This window comes from Apodemus sylvaticus, chromosome 23, assembly GCF_947179515.1.
Source record: "Apodemus sylvaticus chromosome 23, mApoSyl1.1, whole genome shotgun sequence".
Classification (NCBI taxonomy): domain Eukaryota; kingdom Metazoa; phylum Chordata; class Mammalia; order Rodentia; family Muridae; genus Apodemus; species Apodemus sylvaticus.
The window spans coordinates 3189921-3210251 of NC_067494.1; the positions used below are offsets into that span (position 1 = coordinate 3189921).

Sequence of the window (20331 nt, forward strand, 5' to 3'; positions counted from 1 at the left end):
ACTCTGCTTTATTCTGCATCTTATTAGCCATTATAAATGTCTGAACTGATAGTTGCTTTATTTTTTTTAATTGCAGGAATATGACTCACTGATTAAAGAGGACTGTTTCCAAACACTTTGCACTTTTAGCTGTGTATTATGGATACTAAGGAAGAGAAGAAGGAACAGAAGGAACGGAAACAGAGTTATTTTGCTCGGTAAGCATTGACTTTGCAACATTGTATCAGTGCAGTGCTTTAAATCACTAACAAAGGAGACGACTTGGGCCTGGAGAACCTCTTGGCCCTAGAAGTGTGATTGTTCATCAATAGAGCTGGTGACCAACAAATGTTCAACATCCTCCACTTTGTCCTTTTCTACTTTTGATGGTTCCAGCCTCTCAGAAGGTATAGCAGGCTGGTGCTGGTCTGCAGGATGCTTGGACTTTTGTTTTAGCACTAGGTTCTTAGCTCCTGCTGGTCAGGAACTCAGTTGGCTGATCACTAATGTAAAATTTCTGTGGAGAGTCACTACTAAAAATTATGTGTTTTGCAGATGGACTAGATGAGATGATGTCCCTAGAGTCTGCATCTTTGGCTTGTCACAGGCTCAGGCAGCTGTTTGGCTGCCACTACTCATAATTAAGTGATCGATAATGCTGTTGGCCTCAGAGCCAGCCTAGGTTTCAAGTGATCATTATGGGCTCCTTAATTGTTATGCTTAGGAACTGAATTTAGCCTTGTTCAATCCCCAACCCTCAATCTATGTTTGTAAAAATGCACTTTCTGTTTACTAAAATATAAGCCTTAGAACTAAAAGCAAAGGATTTCTTTGGTCAATATATTTATCCAGAAATTAAGTTGTGTTTTAGACTTTTAATGCGATAAAAGCAATAGATTGATGACTTAAAGTGCATGAGTGCTTTAGCTGTACAACTTCAATATAAGCCGAGGACGGAGGTTATTTTATCTTCATTTTACAAACAAGAAATATAAGACTCAGAAAATGTTTCATCCACTTCATTCAGCTCCAGAGTCAGTATTCAAACATAGGCTGTGTCCAAAGGACCCGCCCCAGTCAGAATAATAAATCACAAATCGGGCACTTAGGAAAGGAAGAATTGAAGTATTTACTGTAGCAGAGTATTTCCTGCTCTTAGGACTAGAGTAACAAAATAGGGGAAGGAAGAAGTCAGTCACAGGATGGATGAGCCATTAGGAAAATAGTGCACTCAGGGTCAGGACTGTCTGACTTTTTGTGTTGACATAACTGGCTATTGCCTTGTAGATGTGTGTAATAGAGAAACCCTGCATCCTTCAGTCATTTCCCCCTTACGTGTTTCACATCTAGGAAACTGACACTGATGCCACCTGCATGTGTGTGCGTGTATGTGTATTGTGCATATTTAGTTACATGCACTTCTATCTTGTGAGTGGATTTATTTGGCGAGTATCCCAGTTAACCTCTACTGGTGTCTTCATAAAATGGATACTATGTGTTACCCAATTGTAACTAGGCTCCTTTCCTGACTCTCCCTGATACTTTTTTAACTACTCAGTGAATTCTTAGACTCAATTTCTCAATCCAAGACTATGATGTAAATGAAATCATGTACCACATAACCTTTGGCAATTAGATTTATTTTCCTCTCTGTGATCCACTTGTGATCTATTCAAGTTGTTGCCTGTATTGGTTACCAATCATTTATTCCTTTTTGTCAAACGATTTTCTTCCATGGATGGACAGATGTTAGCTTTTTTGTTGTTTTTCCATTGAAGAACATTCCTCCCCACCCCCTGCCCCTCCCCCCACCTTTGGGATGTTTATAAACAAAGCTTCTTATTGCCACCAGTCTACAAAATTTGTGTGAACACAAGTTTCCATTTCTCTAAGTTAAAAACTCAGTTGTTGGGTCAATAATAATTTAACACTTTACTTTATAATAAACCACCAGTCTTTCCAGAATGAATGGTTTTATCACATGACATTCCCACCAGCCATGTATGAGTGATGCTGTTTGAATTGTCACTAGCATTTGACAGCATCAGTTCTTACTTTAGCTATTTCAATGAGTGTGCAGTAAGAGTTCATTGCAGTTTTAATTAATGCCTGATGAACACTATATATACTTATGAGTGGCTGTTCATAAGTATACTGCCACTTCTGGATCTTCAGTGAAACTTATCTACATGGTTCCCCCCCCCCATTTTTCTAATTGAATCTCCTGACTTTTACTGTTGAATCTGGGGGGCTTGTTATACATTTTATGTATAGTCTTTTATGGGATGGGCAATTTGATAAATAATCTGGTATAGCAAGTAGCTTTGGGTTGTTTTTTTCTGTTTGTTTTTTTGTTTTGTTTTGTTTTTCATTTTAGTAGAGCAAAAGTTTCAGATTTTGTTCTGGTTCAATTCATCAGTTCCTGCTTTTGTGAATTGTGCTTTAGGTGTCAAGGGTGACATTTCTGTCCCTGTCCTAGATTCTAAAGATATTCTTTTCCTCTTTGTTTTCTAAAGGTTTTTAAATATTTTGTTTTATATTTAAGGTTTTATTTCATTTTGAGCTGGATTTTGTATGCAGTGTGGAATTCAAGCCAGCGTTCTTGGTTTCCTGGCCCTTCTTTTTCCCTTCTCTCTACTGGAGCCCTGTGGGGACAGTTCTAAAAGTGGTTTCCTAGTCTGGCTACAAAGGTATCCGCACATCGCAATACTAACCTGGTTGATGATGAGCAACCTACTTCATGCTACCTTCTTGCTCTATAACTCTGAAAGGAGTCCCCCTAAACGCAGACCCACACAGGGAAGAAGCTTTTCAGTCCATAAGCGTCCACTAATTTGGGATGTGCACCTTGTCTTCTTCTGAAAGACCGTCAGAGGAAAGGCATGCAGGAAAGGCTTTTGTGTGACCTTAGCAGTTTCCTGGGTAGACCAAGGTGAACATCAGTGGGACCTTAAGACAAATTAACAGAGAGAGCAATGGCGAAGGAGAGAGAGACAGACAGACAGACAGACCGAGACAGAGACAGAGATACAGAGAAAGGCAGAGGTACAGAGAAAGGGGGAGAATGGGGAGAGACAGGATAGAAAAGAGGAGGAAGAGAGAGAAAAAGAAGAGGGAAGGAGAGAGAAAAGATGCAGAGAGAGGAAGAGAAGGGGGAAGGAAGGGAGGAGAGAGAGAAAGAGGTCACCTTGTAGTTTAGCTATACATGAAAGCCGGAAATGGTGACATTTTTAAAAAGCAAAGCAAAACAGCAAAAAGCCCCTACAAAATTTAAAACAACCCCCCAGAAAAGAAGAACAACAAAAAAGAAGTAAAAAGGAGCCCCACCCCTAGAGTCTAAATGTTTCCAAATGCTTCCTGATGAAACTGGAATTGTTATAAGGAGGAATTGCCCAATGGAACTTACTTGAGAGCCGGTTTCTGGCCACACAGGCGGATTTTTCTGGGGCAGTGTACTTCAGGGCAGCCCAAGCAAGTCCATGCAATCTCTGGAGAAACACAAAGTCAGGCCAAGGGCAAGGCCAAATTGATGCAATCCCAGTCTTTCTCTAAAGTCAATTACATACTTCCCTTAAAGCTCCTCTTATGCAGAGAAAAGTAAAGGCGAGGTCTGTCCATCTCTGCTCACCAGCACTGTATGAATCTGAGGGCCCAAACCCCCTTCAAGCCAATTTCCTTCTTTCCAGTTAGTAAACAGTAATTGGATTCCTTTTGTGCTATTCATAAGCATTGTATGACTTTGTTTGATAAATACCCTTTCAGCAAACCTCTCCTTCATTGATGTGCCTTTCACTTGCAACAAGGTTAAACTGAAGAGTCTACCACATAGTGCCAGGAGCTTGGATTCCTAGCTCCCGAGAGTCTGAAGGAGGCAGAAGTACGCAAAGGAAGGAGAGTCTCAAGTTCAACAGGAGCTTGGACTTAGGAGTGAATCCCAGACCAGCCATAGTGAATTATAAAGAAGTTATACTTGAATAATCCTGTATTGAATAGTTATTTGAAATCTAGCTGTATAGCTATACATCGAAATTTCCTAGCCAGACAAGGCTAATATACATTGAGACCCAGTCCCAGAAAGAAAGGAAGGAAAGAAGGAAGGAAGGAAGGAAAGAAGGAAGAAACAAGAAAGAAAAAAAGAAAAAAAGCCTCAAAACATCAATAACAGAAATAAACAAAACCCACCAAATGAAGAACAAAATTATTAAATAAGTTTATTCCTTGTACTGATAATGTTCTCTGGGATGATATTTAAGTATGGTGATCCTGCTTGCCTGCGTTTCCATTGTTGTTAAAATGCAGGTATTTCTTACTTTCCTGCCAAATGGCCTCCCCCTTCCCCTTCCCCTCCCCCCCCTCCCCCCCTCCCCTCCCCTCCCCTTCCCTCCCCCCTCCCGTGTTTATTTGATATTATTTGCATCCTGTGATTTTCATGTTTGTTTCTGTGTGTATGTATGTACATATGTGCATGTTTGTATGGTGTTTGTGTGTGTGTGTCTGTGATGTATGTGGTATGTGACTGTGTTTGTGTGTGCTACATGTATGTATACATGTGTTCTGTGTAGTGTTTGTGTGTGTGGTATGTTTGCCTATATGTGTGTGTTGTTAGTGTGTTTGTGTGATAAGTGTGTGTGTGGTGTGTGTATCTGTACGTGTCTATGTAAGTATGTATGTATGTATTAAGGATTGTTCCCAGGGTCTCCAATGTTCTAAACATACACACTACTACTAAACAATACCTCAAGCCCATCTTTAAATGTTTTGTCAGAACTAATGACCTCAATTTCGTCCCTGAGAACAATGATAGGAGAGACTGCATACCTCCCACAGTTCTCTCTACCTCCTGACAGGTGCTGAGGCATGCACCTGCCCAATCCATACTCAGAAAAATAAAAAGTAGAAAAGAGCTTTTTTACATTTGGAAATACAATGTTTCAGGATCAAGGGTTACTTGATGACATTAAGCCAAGTGGTAAGCCAAGGTTCCAGGACTTTCTGGGAAGCTGCTGGCTGCGATGGGAGGGTTGTGGGAAGACTAGGTTACTTTTTACCTCTACAAGCTCTGGGAGGTCTGGCAAATAGACCCCGAGTGACTAAGCTCTACACAGCAGGCCCCAGACTTGCTGGCTTCGCCTTCTCTTGGCTTATCACCAAAAGCAGAACCACCCCTCACACCCACTCTCTCCTCTTAGCTGCCCCTGTCAGGGCCAGCAGTATCATCCCAGCCCCCTCTGTCAGCAGCTGCAATGATAAAGAATCCAGAGCACAGAACACGCTTGTGCACCCATTCCCACTCCTGATAACTAAAGCTGCACTCCCACTGCCAGCCTCTGCCCCAGCCTTTGCAATCCTGAGCCTCCCAGTTACCGATGTGCGACAGTCACTTCAGTAAACAGCCTTGGACAAGTCCTTGAAATGTCTTTTACATCTCTCCATTTGCTAAACACAAATACTACATGGTAAAGTTTTTATTTTATCATTTCTTATAACCACTGAGCCATCTCTCCAGCCGGGCATAGTGGTGACACGCCTTTAATCCCAGCACTCAGGAGGCAGAGGCAGATGGATCTTTGTGAGTTTGAGGTCAGCTTGGTCTACATAGTGAGTTCCAGGACAGCCACAGCTACATAGTGAGATTCTATCTTGAAAACAAATATGCATAATATATATTCACTTCTTTCTTAAAGCTTCGTGGTAAACTTTCCCTTTCCAATAGAGAGAAACCAAGACAGCTGTGCAGAGCGAAAGATTGCCAGGTGCAGTGAATGAATGCTTATACAGTTAATTCCAGGCCTTCCTCCGAAGGCTGCCGGCACATTGATCCTCAGCTGGTCCTCATTCCTGCAGGCTGGTCTCATCTGGTGAGCTGCTTCTGTTGTTGAAATCAGGGAAGGAACTCTTATATAATAAACCAAAGTAGAATCTCGAGCTTCCCTGAGACACTTAGGTAGTACAGTTAGGGAGTAGAAAATTATAAAGTAGAATTACAGTTCAAAGGGCCTTGAGAAATCTGAGTTTCATCTATTTAACAGTTGGGCCCTATGCCCATGAGGCAAAAGTATTAATGATGTGCTACTGGCTTAACCCCAGGGTACTTTATACTCAGCGACTGGTAATCAAAGTCACTGTCATATATTAGGGAGGCATGCCTGAGTCGCAGACTCTCTGCAGGGTCCTTGTGTGTCCTTGTAGGGGCAACGGGTAGTCCAATGGTCACTCTTGAAAATGTGGAAGATGTTGAGGTAGCCAGAGGCCTGGACTTGTTACCTTTATCTGTGATCACCATCTTTTTCCAGGATTCACTGTAAATATTACCGTCTTCCTCCATGCCTTGATGTAAGAAAGGCTTGTGAAAAATGGATCCATATGATCTTTATACCAAACATCTGAAAAATACAAATCTTCATGCCTGAATGGGATTTGGCTGTTATGTAAATTGGGACCTAAAGATGTTGATATCAGGTAGGCATAAAAACAACATCTGGTCCCACCACCATTGTCTGTACCCATCCAGAGCTCAGGCTCCACAACCCTGCTCAAAGCTGCATGGCCCCTTTTGGCAGACAGCATCTTGTAGAGCACAGCTTCTTCAACTGTAGGCACACCCCTGATTAACAGGATGTGAGGATCTTGAAAAACTTGGCACCAAGAAAAGGTTTCTCGATGTAGAATGACCAAAGCATAACTGAAAATCAAACATAAATTGAGTTCTGGGGAGTTTTGGGCGGTTTAACCCTGCTCCATTACACAGCTTCCCTACAGCCTAGGATTCAAAAGCAGAGTACATGGGTGTGTACTGTGGTGCCTCTCAGGGCTGGGCACTGTTGCCTAAAACATCTCAGCTCCTATTTGAGACTGCGGTCTGTTGTGAGCTGCCGTGTGTTTTACTGTATATACAGGTGCTCTGCTTTTGTAGAAAACACAGTTTAATTATAGAAAACAAAGACTACAGTATTTCCCTACTCTTCTTCCTTAGCATCTAAGTATCAAGTTAGTATGTCTGGATTATATACTGTGTTATAATACCTGTTTTTTAAAAGAATTATTATTATTTTTTGATGTATTTATGTATATGCCTCCAAATGAATGAAGAGGCCAGAGGAATGTCAGGTCTCCTGGAGGGTAGAGTTACAGGCAGTTGTGAGTTTCCAGATGTGGGTGTGAGGAATTGAACTCAGGTCCTCTGCAAGAATGATATGTGTTCTTAACCACTGAGTCATCACTCCAAACCTTAATGCTTGATTTTTTTTTCAAATTGCAGTTTGAATTACTAAGCAGAGTTTAACTTAAAAAAAATTACATGAATCTAAGTTTGGGATTAGGATAGAATGTATAATATAATAGTTTCTGTAATGGCCTTAAACATACCTGTGCCCTTTGTGCTGAGTATTTATGGAATGACATTCTCAGCCTTCACAATTATAAAATAAAAATGTGGGTCTTTTCTGAAGAATATTGGAAATTCTAAATGTCAATTACCAGCTAAGAGTTATTTATTTATAGAAAAATAAGCAAAATCATCTGTTTCATTAATATTCAAAGGTGCCTTCCTCTTTAATAAATAATAAAATTATACAAATGCCAAAATTATTTTAAAGTGAGTGGATGATTAATTATCAGTAAATGTTTAATCTGTATTTGTGCTTTATAATACTTATATATGTAGGGTCATGCACAAGTTTTTCAGGTAAAAAGGATAATGTTACATGTAGGAAAAGTTTGAAGAGTTCTTTTGTAGGTTAACTCAGGCTATGTGACTAGCTGTTCCTTATACTGTGGGTGGGACAGACATCCACGGGGAATCCTGGCAGCTTAAAACTAATTTAACCCATTGTAAATTAAAATGGGAAAAAATTCACTCTAGCTTCTTGAATTTCGAGTTATTTATAAAAGACCTTTGTAAAGTATTTTCTTTGAAGATATCCTGTATTATGTTTAACCAAGTAAATCCATCTATAATATTGTTGCTGTTAGCATATTAACCAACCACAGTGATAGGAAACACACTCTGCATATTTCACCTCTGTGACAGGTTTTTGAATTCAATCTTCTTCAAAGCGACTGGTTTTTCATAATAGACAGAAATATACCTGACACAAATTCTGACCGCCTATGCTGCCAAATTGGGAGAGGACAAAGGGGAATGCTCTTCCTCCTCACATTCTCAGGGCATGAATTGATCCTAGAAAGAGCCCATCGTGTGGGCAGAGTGGTGCCATGTGAACTGTTGCCCTTTTAAATTTAAGTCTGTAGACGATTTTATCCCACTGGCCATCATTTGACTGTCCATTTGAAGTTTTAGGAGAAACTGATTACCAGTTGGACTCAGTTATTCCTTCAGATCACAGGTTTTCACTGTATTGATTCTTGAAAGGCAAATGACACAATTTTAAGAAGGTGGTCACTGTTAAGTTTATATTTCTTGCTAGTTTGTTTTACCCTGCAGCTTCCCTGTCCTTGCGGCTCCTGCAAGATAATGGTGTATGTGCACATTTACTGGTACTTTACGAAGTGCCTTTGCAAACATTTGTTCTATGTGCCCATTGACCATATGGGTAGCTTGAATACATGGGATGAATCTACTGTTCAGGTTGACTGTTGGGTAGCCTGCTTAGAGTGACCTACAGCTCCGCCTAAGGGGTCTGGAATACATTCTGCAAAGTTCTGATTGGTTTATAGTTTATAGTCCATCTCCTCTCAAAATGCCACCTGGCAGGAAAAGACTCTTAATGGTTCAGTACTCCTTCCAGGAGCTAACACAGTCTTTGTTAACCAGTGTTAAATATTTAGTGACCACGTGAAAGACAGAATATGTCAAACATCATCTTAAATGTAGAGTTTAAATGGATAGCGAGCCTTGATTTTTATCGCCATAAGGTTTGCTGTACTCAGTGATTTTATATTAATATATATATAATAAAATAATATATATTAATCTTAAAAGTATTAAGAATATTTCATAAGCCTTGCTTTCTTTGGATGGTTTACTCATCAAACTTTTGTGTGCACAGTGCTGTTGTTTAAATCTTTTTTTCCTATCAGACCAGGCAGCTCTTAAGGAAATATTTACATATTCTTACCGTTGATTACTGGGAAAAACATCTACAGTCAAGTTTGACCTGCTAATGTTTCCTGGAAATCATTAACTTTTTTCTAGTGATTAAAAAGGAGCTTCTGAATACTTAGCCATTAGCAGTTAGAATCATGTGTTTTGCTTCCCTTTAAGGAGAAGGTTGAGCAATTTGATTGAATTCCAAGTACCATTTTTCTTTTCAAGCTGTAGGTTACAACCCACTAGGGAGAGGTAGGTCATGCGTTCAATTCAGTAGATGGAAGCAGCAGTTAAAATCTTTAATTGACACATAATTATATATAAGATATATAACATTTCATTCAGATATACTTATGAGATATATAGCATTTCAATGCATGAATAGAATGTGTAATGATCAGATTAGAGTAACAGACATGTTTATAGACACAAACATTTATTGTATTTATTTCTTTGTATTCAAAAGCTCCTCTGCTATGTACTTGACTGTTTCTCTTGGAGCCCAGGCAGCCTTGAAGCTCCTGGATAGTTGAGGATCACCTTGAACTTCCAATCATTCTGTCTCAGATTCCCCCAAGTGCTAGGGTTATACCACTGCTATACCACTTTGTTTGGCTGGACCTAGGCTTTTTAGAGGCTTCTGTGTTGGCTCCCATAGTGGTTATGGAACTCGTCGGTCCTACCAACGGCGTGTGTGAATTTTCTCTCTTCCATTCTCCCCACTCACTTACAGTGTGATTGCATGTCATCTCATTATGTTTTAAATTTCATTTTAATTTTTAAATCTCATGCCTAGTAATGTTGGAAATTTGTATTTGTGTGTTATTTGCTTTACTTTTGTTTACTTGCATCATGTTGATGGTAAGAGTCACTGTGCTTGTCATCATGCTTGATGGGAGGTGCCTTCCCATGGTGAGTCATCGGAAGAGACCATTTTTATATATTCGTTGGCCATTATACATCTGCTTTAGGGAAATGCCTATTCAGATTACTTCTTATATTTTAACCATATTAACAGATTAGGACATAATGGTTTAGAGTGGGTAACCTGGATGTAGTAGAAATAGTAGTTTGTTATAAAGTGTCAAAATAAACAGCTTGTGAAAGTTTTATGCATATTATATATATTATATGTATTTTAAGTATACACACATAAACACTAAATCCTTTTTATTGTGTACCACACTTTAAAGTTTTTACATTGTTTTATAAGGCCCTTTGGTTAGTATCTTGGAAATGAGTTTGCTTTATACCTTTGAGTGTCTTTGAAGTTATTTATCTGATGACTATTAACATTTGTATCTTCTAAGAAGGTTCTTAAGCAATTCTTAAGTTCCAGTCTGTGGAGCTACTTACTAGCCATGGATCGCAGGCATAGGTTTTGTTGTTGCTTTTTTTTTTAATGTCTCGAATATGGATGTAATAGTACTATGTCCTTGGTGAGGTTGTTCAGACGATTGAGTAAGCTAAAATTTATGGTCTTGGGCTGCTGAGGTGGCTCTTACAGAGGACAGGGTTCAGTTTGCACACCTACATGGTGGCTCATAACCATCCATAACTTCAGTTCCAGATGATCCAACACCTTTGGAACACAGCAGGTACTTGATGCATACATCTTGAAATGCATACATGGAGCAAAATCACTCATACACATTTTTAAAAATTTCTAAAACCCTTAAAATACATGAGCTTAAGAACAATACTGTAAAAATAAGTGCATATTAAACTTTGCGTGATGGCATCTGCTTGTAATCCGACAAGAGATGGAGAGATGGGAGGACTGTGAATTCAGGATCAGGCTGGGCAGCACAGCAAGGCATGTCTGATATAAGAGAAACACCTGTAAATTCAGAGTTTGTGTAATTCTTGAAGTTTTTCAAGAAACGTGTTTTTGATGATGTCCACCACGAAATGACAGATTGTCGGGGAAGATGAGTGTGGTGAGCTCATGGTACCCTGTACCATGATACCTGGTGTGTGTGTGTGTGTGTGTGTGTGTGTGTGTGTGTGTGTCTTTGTACTCACATGCGTATATATTCTGTATGCTTTTGTATTTATTTTTTTTAAAGACTTACTTTAAATCTTAAAAGTTGAGATTTAATCTTTGTGTGAATGTTTTGTCTGTGGCCCTGAGATTACTTTGTCTCGTTACTATAAACTGAGTATTTGTGCTATTCTTCCTAAGATTTATAAAAGTTCTTGATGCAGTAGTGTCAATAGGAGGAACTCTTGGGTCATCAGGCTGTGTGATAGGGCTGATAAGAATACAGGACAAGAAAGGGCCCATCGGTTAACCAGGAAGAGGGCCCTCTGCAGGAGTCAACTTCATCAGCACCTAGACTTCATTCAGTCATGAGAAGTAATAGTTTAAACAGCACAGTCTGTAGTATTTTTGTTCCAAGCGGCAAATATCATGGAAGACATGTACATATCCGCCGCCTTTAACTGTTGTCGGCACAATGAGTTTCACTAAAACTGGGCTGTGGACTGGAACTTTGTATTCCATACCTCCCACTTGAAATTCATCCGTTGATAATTTTAGCAGAAATCTTATTTCCCCTCTTTTCTTTTTCTTTAAGCTCTCTCCAAATAGTCCACACTGTCTTCAAACTTATCATCCTCCTGTCTCAGCTTTGTGAGTGCTGAAATTATAGATGTATACTACCATATTTCACTTTAGGAGGTTTCCTTTTTTCCTCCTAAACGCTTGTCTGAAAATTCCAATAAGACATGAGGATGGTCCTCCCACCATCCTCATGTCTTAAGTGCTGACTGTGGGCCAGCATCTTGGCTGATGAGGTCCAGACAACTCCCATTTGTGTCCTAGTTGTGATTTAGCATGTTGGCTCCCTCCTATCTCCACTGTTTCGATCTCTTCCCCTGATTTCTATTTCTTATACTTTGTTCCATTTTCAAAACCTTACTATGCTACATCCTTCAGCATGCTCTTGTTGTATCTTATAATGTGTATATCACTCCGGACTCATCCTCTTGAGGCTCTTCCGGTTTCATTCTTCTTCTTAGTGGGCCCTGAGGGTGTTAAGGACCTTAAGGACCTTTCTTAACCTCTCTTGGGACCCTTGGAGTATATCCAGTAAAGATGTTCTTTTCTCTGCCTTGTTTGTAAAGTATTATTTACTGTTAGTTCTTTTCCAGTTTCTTGATTCCTTAAAAAAGTCTAGCCCCATGTGTCATACTCATAAGTTATGAGTTGTTTGCTGTGAATAATAGTTTGTAGATTATTTACTCTTTGACAGAGACCGATTTGCATTCTGTGTAACCTCATATTAACCCCACGAAGTAGTTCCTATTATCATCCTTACGGACAAAGGTGTTATACCTTAGATGTGGTATGCTACTATCTCAGGGTCACATAACTGATTGGCTGCGGATGCAAGTCTCTCAGTCCTTTTATCTGACCTCTCTACCACACTTGATCACTATGTTGAATTCTAATGAAGCCGTGTTGACTTGCATTTTTTGGAACCTTTTAAGTTCAAAGTACAAGGATAAGTAAGAATTACCAATTAAATGATAAAAGGATTTAAGTACTGGAGTTGTATACTGTGATTTTTTTCACTGAAAGGTTTTCTTAAGAACTTTGGAGCAAGCTAGAGGTGCTATGGTTTTGAAGGAACTGTCTGACACAGCAATAACAGAGTCTTCTGGCCTTGTCTGTGTGTGGTTTGACAGCAATTCAATTGTTGTTTGTTTTGTCTGTATATTTAGTGTAGGATCTTCCAGCTTAGTTATATGTGACATGAAAGTGCTGACAAGTCTTTAGCTGTGGGGCATTTTTACACACTTCTCTTTTCCTTTGTTTATAGTTCAATATAGAGATTACATAAACAAGATGGTCTTGGCTCACTTTGGGGAGCACTTATCTTTATTTTACATTTCTATTATGTAATGTTTTCTCAGATGACATCTTCATGTCGGTATATCTTGGACACTTTGATTACATTCCTCCCCAACACCCCACTACCCTCTTTTCTTTGTCCTTCCCCATAGTTTCACTTCTCCATTTTTGTCCTTTGTTCATGCATGATTTTATGGATAAAGACCAGGAGCCACAAATGAGAAATGTCTGACAGGATTCATTTAGAATGGTGCTCTCGGGTCCTGTCCTTGTGGTTCATTCTTGCTGAGCTACCACAGCATTGTGTACTTGTCTTCACTTTTCCTGTCTCACACCTAAATCCAAAAGAAACTGGAATGTGTAGCAGGGGAGGTTTGGGAGACCTGATAAGGTAAAGGTTGGGCCATGATTTGCAAACTTGATTTGCATCAAGCCCAAAAGTGAAGATAACAGGGAGCACCCATTTCAGTGTTTCAGGGTGGGGGTGGGGTGAGGGTGCATTGAATGAGGAACTTTGACTTTTGTTCTGAAGCAAGACAGTATCTAGTGGCTGCTGAGGCAGGAGGGGGTAGAGGGGAAGAAAAGGGTCTTTGCTCAATACATTTTGTTACTTGCATATGCAACTGATTTTATTTGAAGAAAAGTCATAGATGACTTGGAGTTGGGAGATGGGGAATGTGGCTTAATGGCTGTAAGATGAGTTAGAAAGTGTTTAGGTACGGAGAGGAGAATGGTGGTCTAGGTTGTTTAGATCATATGAAAGCCCTCAGATGCATATGGATTATATAAATAAAAATTTCAAATGTTTCTAAGAGTTTTATTTATTAGAACACTTGGTAAGGTGGATGGACAAATCGTAACCATTTGAATTTATGAGGTACTGAAAAGCCATTTATTTGTTTTAAATATTTTCTAAACTAAAGAAAAACATTATGTTGATGAATCACTACTAGGTTTTGCAAATATAATTTGACCACATATTTAAATACACTACAGAAAACATCTATAGTATGCAACAGAATTGAACCAAAATAGATCCCCTTGGGAACACATGAAGTCATTTACATCCAGTAGCAGCTGTAGATGATTTACGTCAGCTCTCCTTCCCTCATTTTCTACATGTGTGAGACTGTCTGGGTTGACAACTACACAGAACATATGCTTTACAGTTTACAGCTACAAGGGGTTTGTTTTAGATGTTACATAACATGTGATATGAGGCAGCTCATATCACATGTTATGTTTCAGGGTAATTTCATCAGCCAAAGAAACAGACTGCTCTTGGAGTTATTGTTTCCAGAAAGTAATTGCACAGATGCTACTGGGGTCCCTGGTGAAAACAATCTCCATTTCAATGGCTCCATTACCAACCTTCCTTCCTTCCTTCCTTCCTTCCTTCCTTCCTTCCTTCCTTCCTTCCTTCCTTCCTTCCTTCCTTTCTTCCTTTTTCTGTCTGTCTGTCTTTTAAGGGCAAAACATTTCCTTTAACTTTGTTAACCCAACAATTTAAACAGATAATCAGAGAATTTAATTTTTGTTTGTTTGCTTGTTCGTTTTGAGACAGGATCTCTCTACCTAGCCCTGGCTGACCTGGAACTCACTATGTACACCAGGCTGGCCCTGAACTCACAGATATTCACCTGCCTATGCCTCCCAAGTGCTGAAATTAAAGGTGTGTGCCACCACCCCTGGCTGAGAATTTAAATTTTTAAAGCCACAACAGCAGGTATATATAATTTGGATATTTTTTTCTTTATAGCAGTAGGTGTAATGTGGTGCTACAGAGATACTCACAGATTAGGAGCACTTACTGCTCTCACTGCTCTTGCAGAAGATTCAGTTCCATTCTCAGTGTCAACTTGACTGCTGACAATCAAATGCAATTCCAGCTTCAGAGTATCTGGTACTCTCTTCTGACATGAGACTTGCACATGGTACACATTCATACATGCAAGCAAAAGACTCATGCATATAAAAGATAAACCTGAAAAAAGATTTAAAAGTGAGTATATTTGAGGAATAAAAATAAGGTAAGATCTGGTGGTGGCATATGCCTTTAACCCTAACACCTAGGAGGCAGAGGCAGGCAGATCTCTGTGGGTTGGAGGCCAGCCTGGTGTACAGAGTGAGTTCCAGTTCCAGGATAGCCTGGGCTACACAGAGAATGCCTGTCCCAAAAAAAAGGGCACAAATATATGCAAATACATTATACATGTATGCAAATTCATCTAGATATATGCAAATACATTATATAAACATATTTTAATATTTAAAATATTAAGATTATATATGAAATATACATGTTTATATTATCTTTTAAAAAATATTTATTTTAGTTTATGTATGGGTCTTTAGTTTATTTATGGGTCTATGCCTGCATGTGTAGGTCTATGCATGGTATGTGTAGAGGTTAAAATAGGGCATCAGATTCTCTGGAGCTGGAGTTAGGTTGTGCATGCCATATGAGTGCTAGGGAAAACAGTGCTCGTAACATGGAAACATCTCTCTAGCCCCTGTTTATAATATCTTTAACAGATCATTGAAATTTTGAAGTGATCAATTGAGTTATAAACCTGACATATATAATCTTGCCTTCTTCATCCTGTTTATATTAATGTACGTGAGAAATCATTTGGTGTTTATGCTATCTGATGCAACTTAGTTATGTAAGACCCCTTCCAGTTCTTTGACTCAATAAATGTGAGTGTTTGTTAGCATCCCACAGTGTTTGGATTTGAAATGTGGCACCATCTGTGTTACGGGACGAAAGGTCTCCACTGCTTGTATGCACCTGTTGTGCCCAGAGGGCAGAGTGTCCAGCAAAGCAAACCTGCTCCTTGCTGGAGTGAACATTCCGTAGAGACATTAGACTAAGCAAAACACGCACGCCCTAACCATTCCAACTGTGCTTGCTGTGGGGAATGTAATGGGTTATTATCAAAAGTACTTAGAAGGGCAGCAGGCACTCTACACAGGAGGGACATTCGAGGAAGAACATGGGACAGAAATGATACTTAAATGTCATGTGACATTCTTTATACCAGGGACAATGTGTGCCATTAGTGTTTAATAATTTGATTATGAATGGGTAATCTTTGGATTTAGAACGTGAGCTCTGGACAGAGAAAAGGAGATCCTAGTCTAGCTAGGGGAAATGCTTAGCCAAAGGGGCCACAAAGTGACGAAAACCTTCCTCCTGTATTTCAGGGCTCTCAGGGCATCTTGAACAGAATGCTTTAAAGGAGAAACGTTCAAGAGAGAAGAGATTCGTGGCTGCATGGCCATTTTAAGTTTGAATAGCTAGACAAATGGAATAGCCATTAAGAGGGAACTATAAAAATGGCAGTCTGGAGAAGAAACCTAATGATATAAGTAGGCGTGCGCTAGGCTTGAGATGCTTGAGAGATAGCCAGTGGGTCCACTAAGTTCACAGTTGGGTGTGGGAGGCTGGAGAGAAACAGTGGGTTTGGGCTGACACGGAAGCTTAAGAGTTCTTGGCCCCAACCATGGGAAGGGATGGGGTCATAGAGGCAGACGGCATAAAGTCAATATAGGATAGAGCTTGGGAATAAAGAACCAAGTTGGAACTTCAGCACTTAGTGGTCTAGTACAGAAAGGAAAGCATAATGAGCCCAAAGGAGGAGGAGTCACGGCAACCACATAAGCAGAATGTGTCAGAGCAGAAGGAAGGTTCAGCCGTTTAGAAAGCAACAGCAGAGTGTAAGTGAAGATGAAGACTGAACCTGAGTTGACTTCCTGCAGCTTGACCATCTGCACGTGGTGAAGACTAAAAAGGAATACTGTAGACAGCAGGGTGACAGCCTGGGCTATGTGTAGGGCTGTGTAAGATAGATCTCACTTTATGGAAAGAGATGAGGGACAACCTGGGCTGTAGGAAAAAGTGGGACAGACTGGGCTACTTGGACAGAGACAAGGGTAACACAGAGGGAAAACTGGATCAGCCTGGGCTATGGGAAGAACTACATGGTGTAGCCAGTGCTGTGTAATGTGAGAAGTGGGCCAGCCTGGGCTATGTGTGTTGGCATGCCTATGTCTCTCTCTCCTTTACCTGAGGCAATGCCCACACCCTGTAGGTAATGCTCGAGGAAGTGAGACAGCCTGTTCTCTGAGGACTGAGATATGGGCCAGGCTGGGCTACCTGCAGAGTTATGTGAGATGGCCTGGCATATGCAGAGATCTCCCTATGACATAGCCTGTGCTATGTGGAAGAAAGTACAGGCTGTGGGTATGTCCCCTTGGTTGATTGACAGATTGTAGAGGACTCTTATGCAATTGTAGCCTAGGCTATCCTGCATGTCTCTCTATATTGCTCAGAAACTCCCACATTTCATTCCCTGTATTCCATGTTGACCCACTGCTCAATCCTCCTAGCTTGGGCTACCCCTCACCTCTCTCCACATTGCCCAAGTTGGCCTTGGTCTTCATGATTGTAGCCCAGGCTGTCCTGCTTCTCCCTCTGTACAGTTCAGGTGGTTCCACTTTTTCTTGCAAGTGTCCCAGTCCAAACTACTATATTAGGACTGGCCATTTGGAAACTGTAGAGATAACTCCACTGACAGAGTGTTTTCCTGCAAGTGTAAGAACCTGAGTTCAAGTCCCAGAACTCATGTGAAAAAAGCCAAGCATGGTGGCAAGCACTTGTAATCCCAGAGCTTGGACACACACACACACACACATGACCACACACATACATGCATATATATGACTATATACATATATGCATATACACACAACTATATACACACACATAGACATAGACACATACATATATGACCCCATACACATACATGGCCACATATGTACACACAGTGACACAGGCACATACATATACAACCATGTACACACATACATGACCACAGACAGACAGACAGACAGACACACACACACACACACACACACACACACACACACGGACGTTGCCAATGAATAACTGAATAAAAGTAGCTCCTGTGTACAGGAGGGAGAAGGCTGTTGTGTGTTGGTGGAGTCCAATATTCTAGGCAGTTCTTTTGGAGCTTTGTCTAAAGGAGAATCCAGAAATCCCTGCCATGCCGCGGGGGAGATTATAGAACTCTGAGAAGGACGTTTTAGGATTGCGGAGGAGGTATGCGGTTAGGGTTTGGGCCCATAGGGACCTTCCGTCAGAGACATCTCTCGGGGAGATTAGAAGACTGACCTCTCTGTAATGGCAGAAGTAGAGTAATGTTCATCAAACAGAGCATGTGCAACACTAGATCATTTATGGCCTGGCCATCTTGGGCCTGTAATATGTTGTATAATGTGGTGGTATGTGGGTTCTCTGTAGTTACTTGTTCACAGTGCTAGGTGCTTTTAAAATGTCTGTTAAAAGTCTTCAGGACAGCTCCCTGAGGAAGTTGGTTATTACTTTTCTTGTCTTCACAAGCAAAGAACCAGGTTTGGTTACACAGTAGCTACCACAGCCACACAGCTAGCTAGCAAACAGTGTGGCCAGGTCTCTTCCTACTTTGTTCAGCATCAGAGCTTTGACTTCTACTTCCTTCATAGTATCCTCCAGATACATTATCAAAATAGAGAATCCTCTTCCATAGTAGAAAATTTCAATTGTAGTATCTTATGAGAAATTCATTTAAAAATCTTAGTAGGGGCTGGTGAGATGGCTCAGCGGGTAAGAGCACTGACGTCCGCTCTTCCGAAGGTCCTGAGTTCAAATCCCAGCAACCATATGCTGCCTCACAACCATCTGTAATGAGATCTGACTCCCTCTTCTGGAGTGTGTGAAGACAGCTACCATGTACTTACATATAATAATATAATAATAAATAAATGTTTAAAAATTAATAGCTAAGTTTACTAGTCCAAACTCAGAATTTTAATTCTAAAAATTTAATTGTTAGTTTCCAGAAACTTTCATAACTATTAATATTATTATAATATGCCTCATATTATCTATCTAGAGATGGTTGAAGAATTCCTACATGTTTCAGTTTACTAAACATTTTTGGTATGTTTTATAGTTTTATATGTCATTTAAAGAATTGGATGTAGAGTTAATGCCAGGAATTAGAGCACCCCTGGTGGTATTAACGTTTTTCCTTGCTGATATGAATTTAATAAATAAATTGGCAATTTTATAAACTGATTTTAATATATAAGTGTGTCAGTGGAATCTGTTATAGATGAGTACCAGTCTTTCATGTCTACTTCAAGTGAAGTCTGTGCTCTTGATGGTACTTGTGGCGATGCTGGTAGAGCACTGAGAAGCCTCTTGAGGACACTGTGGGCCTGTTGCGGTGCTCTGTCCTCTTCTTAGAACTAAAAGCAGCCAGCCAGCAGCAGACCTGTTTCTGCATGTTCATTTGAACAACTCACAGTGAAGCACTTGTGTCTGCTCAGTTCTGATAATAGCAGCTTATTTCTTTCCCTGCATACAGAGCTCTGGGTATCTCTAGGACATTTCATGAGCCTGGTGTTTCTCTGTGTGTTATCTTTACAGGAAGAGTAACAGTACCCAGTGATAAGGCTATTAGCTGATGCTCTGTGGAGGCTGAGAACTAAGAAGAGATGGCGTTTTCTAAGTCTCGGGCTCTGTCAGCTGCCTACTTTATTGGTGTTTTCCCACTCTTCTAATACAGGAACCCTTTAGTTGAAAAATCTTGTCTAGCCTACCTGGTGAGGACTGGAGTTTCCATGACACCACAAAAGGCTTCTTCCAGCCCAGACTTGACCTTTCCTGGCTTTGCAATGTCCCAGGGAATTCCCAGAGTCCCCAGTTCTTTATTTGAAAAATTCTCATCTGTAGAAAGATTTTTCAGATTTTAGTTAAATAAGACATTTTCATGCCTTACTGAGACCTTGGCATGCTATTTTGTGAACTCTGTCTCAGTACACTCAACCTGGAAGCACTGTGAAAATCATGCCTACAGTAGTGTGCCCTTATTTTAGTACCCACGGTGACTAGCTTCTAGCAGCCACTAATTGGTCCTTAAAAGATAACAAACCCGTTGTCTAATTCCTGTTGCTTTGTTTTTGTGGTATCAGGCTGCTCAGTATGTTTCTCAGCCATCTGGTGGGTTTTTGTTTTTTATGTGTGTGTGTTTTTGACAACCAGATGAGGTTTGTACCTTTTTCCTCTAAAAATTTTTGGGACTGTTCAGAAATGATTGGTAATGGTTCTACAGCTCAAAGTTCTCTATGATGCTCTAGAGCCAACTGGTAATGGTTCTGCACCTCAGAGGATTGCTATCCTATGGGGTTAGGTCTTTCACCTTGTTTTTCAATTTCCTCTGCGCCATGGAAGTGTTTTCTTTTTTGGTTGTTAACACATTTATTTGATGCAGCCACAAATGTACTGGAACTACAATATCACATTGGTTTAACCTCTTTCACAAGCTACCTTTTCCAGTGTGCCAAGGCTGTGAGTCTGCTGGTCCTCGTCTCATGG

General features: G+C 40.2%; 1 protein-coding gene across 2 annotated transcripts in view; it reads left to right on the plus strand.

The window, feature by feature from the left end:
- Positions 1-20331, plus strand: part of Ncoa7 (nuclear receptor coactivator 7) — a 168697-nt gene that overhangs the window by 26551 nt on the left and 121815 nt on the right. For both annotated transcript variants that reach the window (XM_052169264.1, XM_052169265.1), the window contains exon 2: positions 77-197. In XM_052169264.1, coding sequence (XP_052025224.1) covers positions 139-197 — 59 coding nt within the window. In that variant the 5' untranslated portion in view covers positions 77-138. The remainder of the gene's footprint in view (positions 1-76; positions 198-20331) is intronic.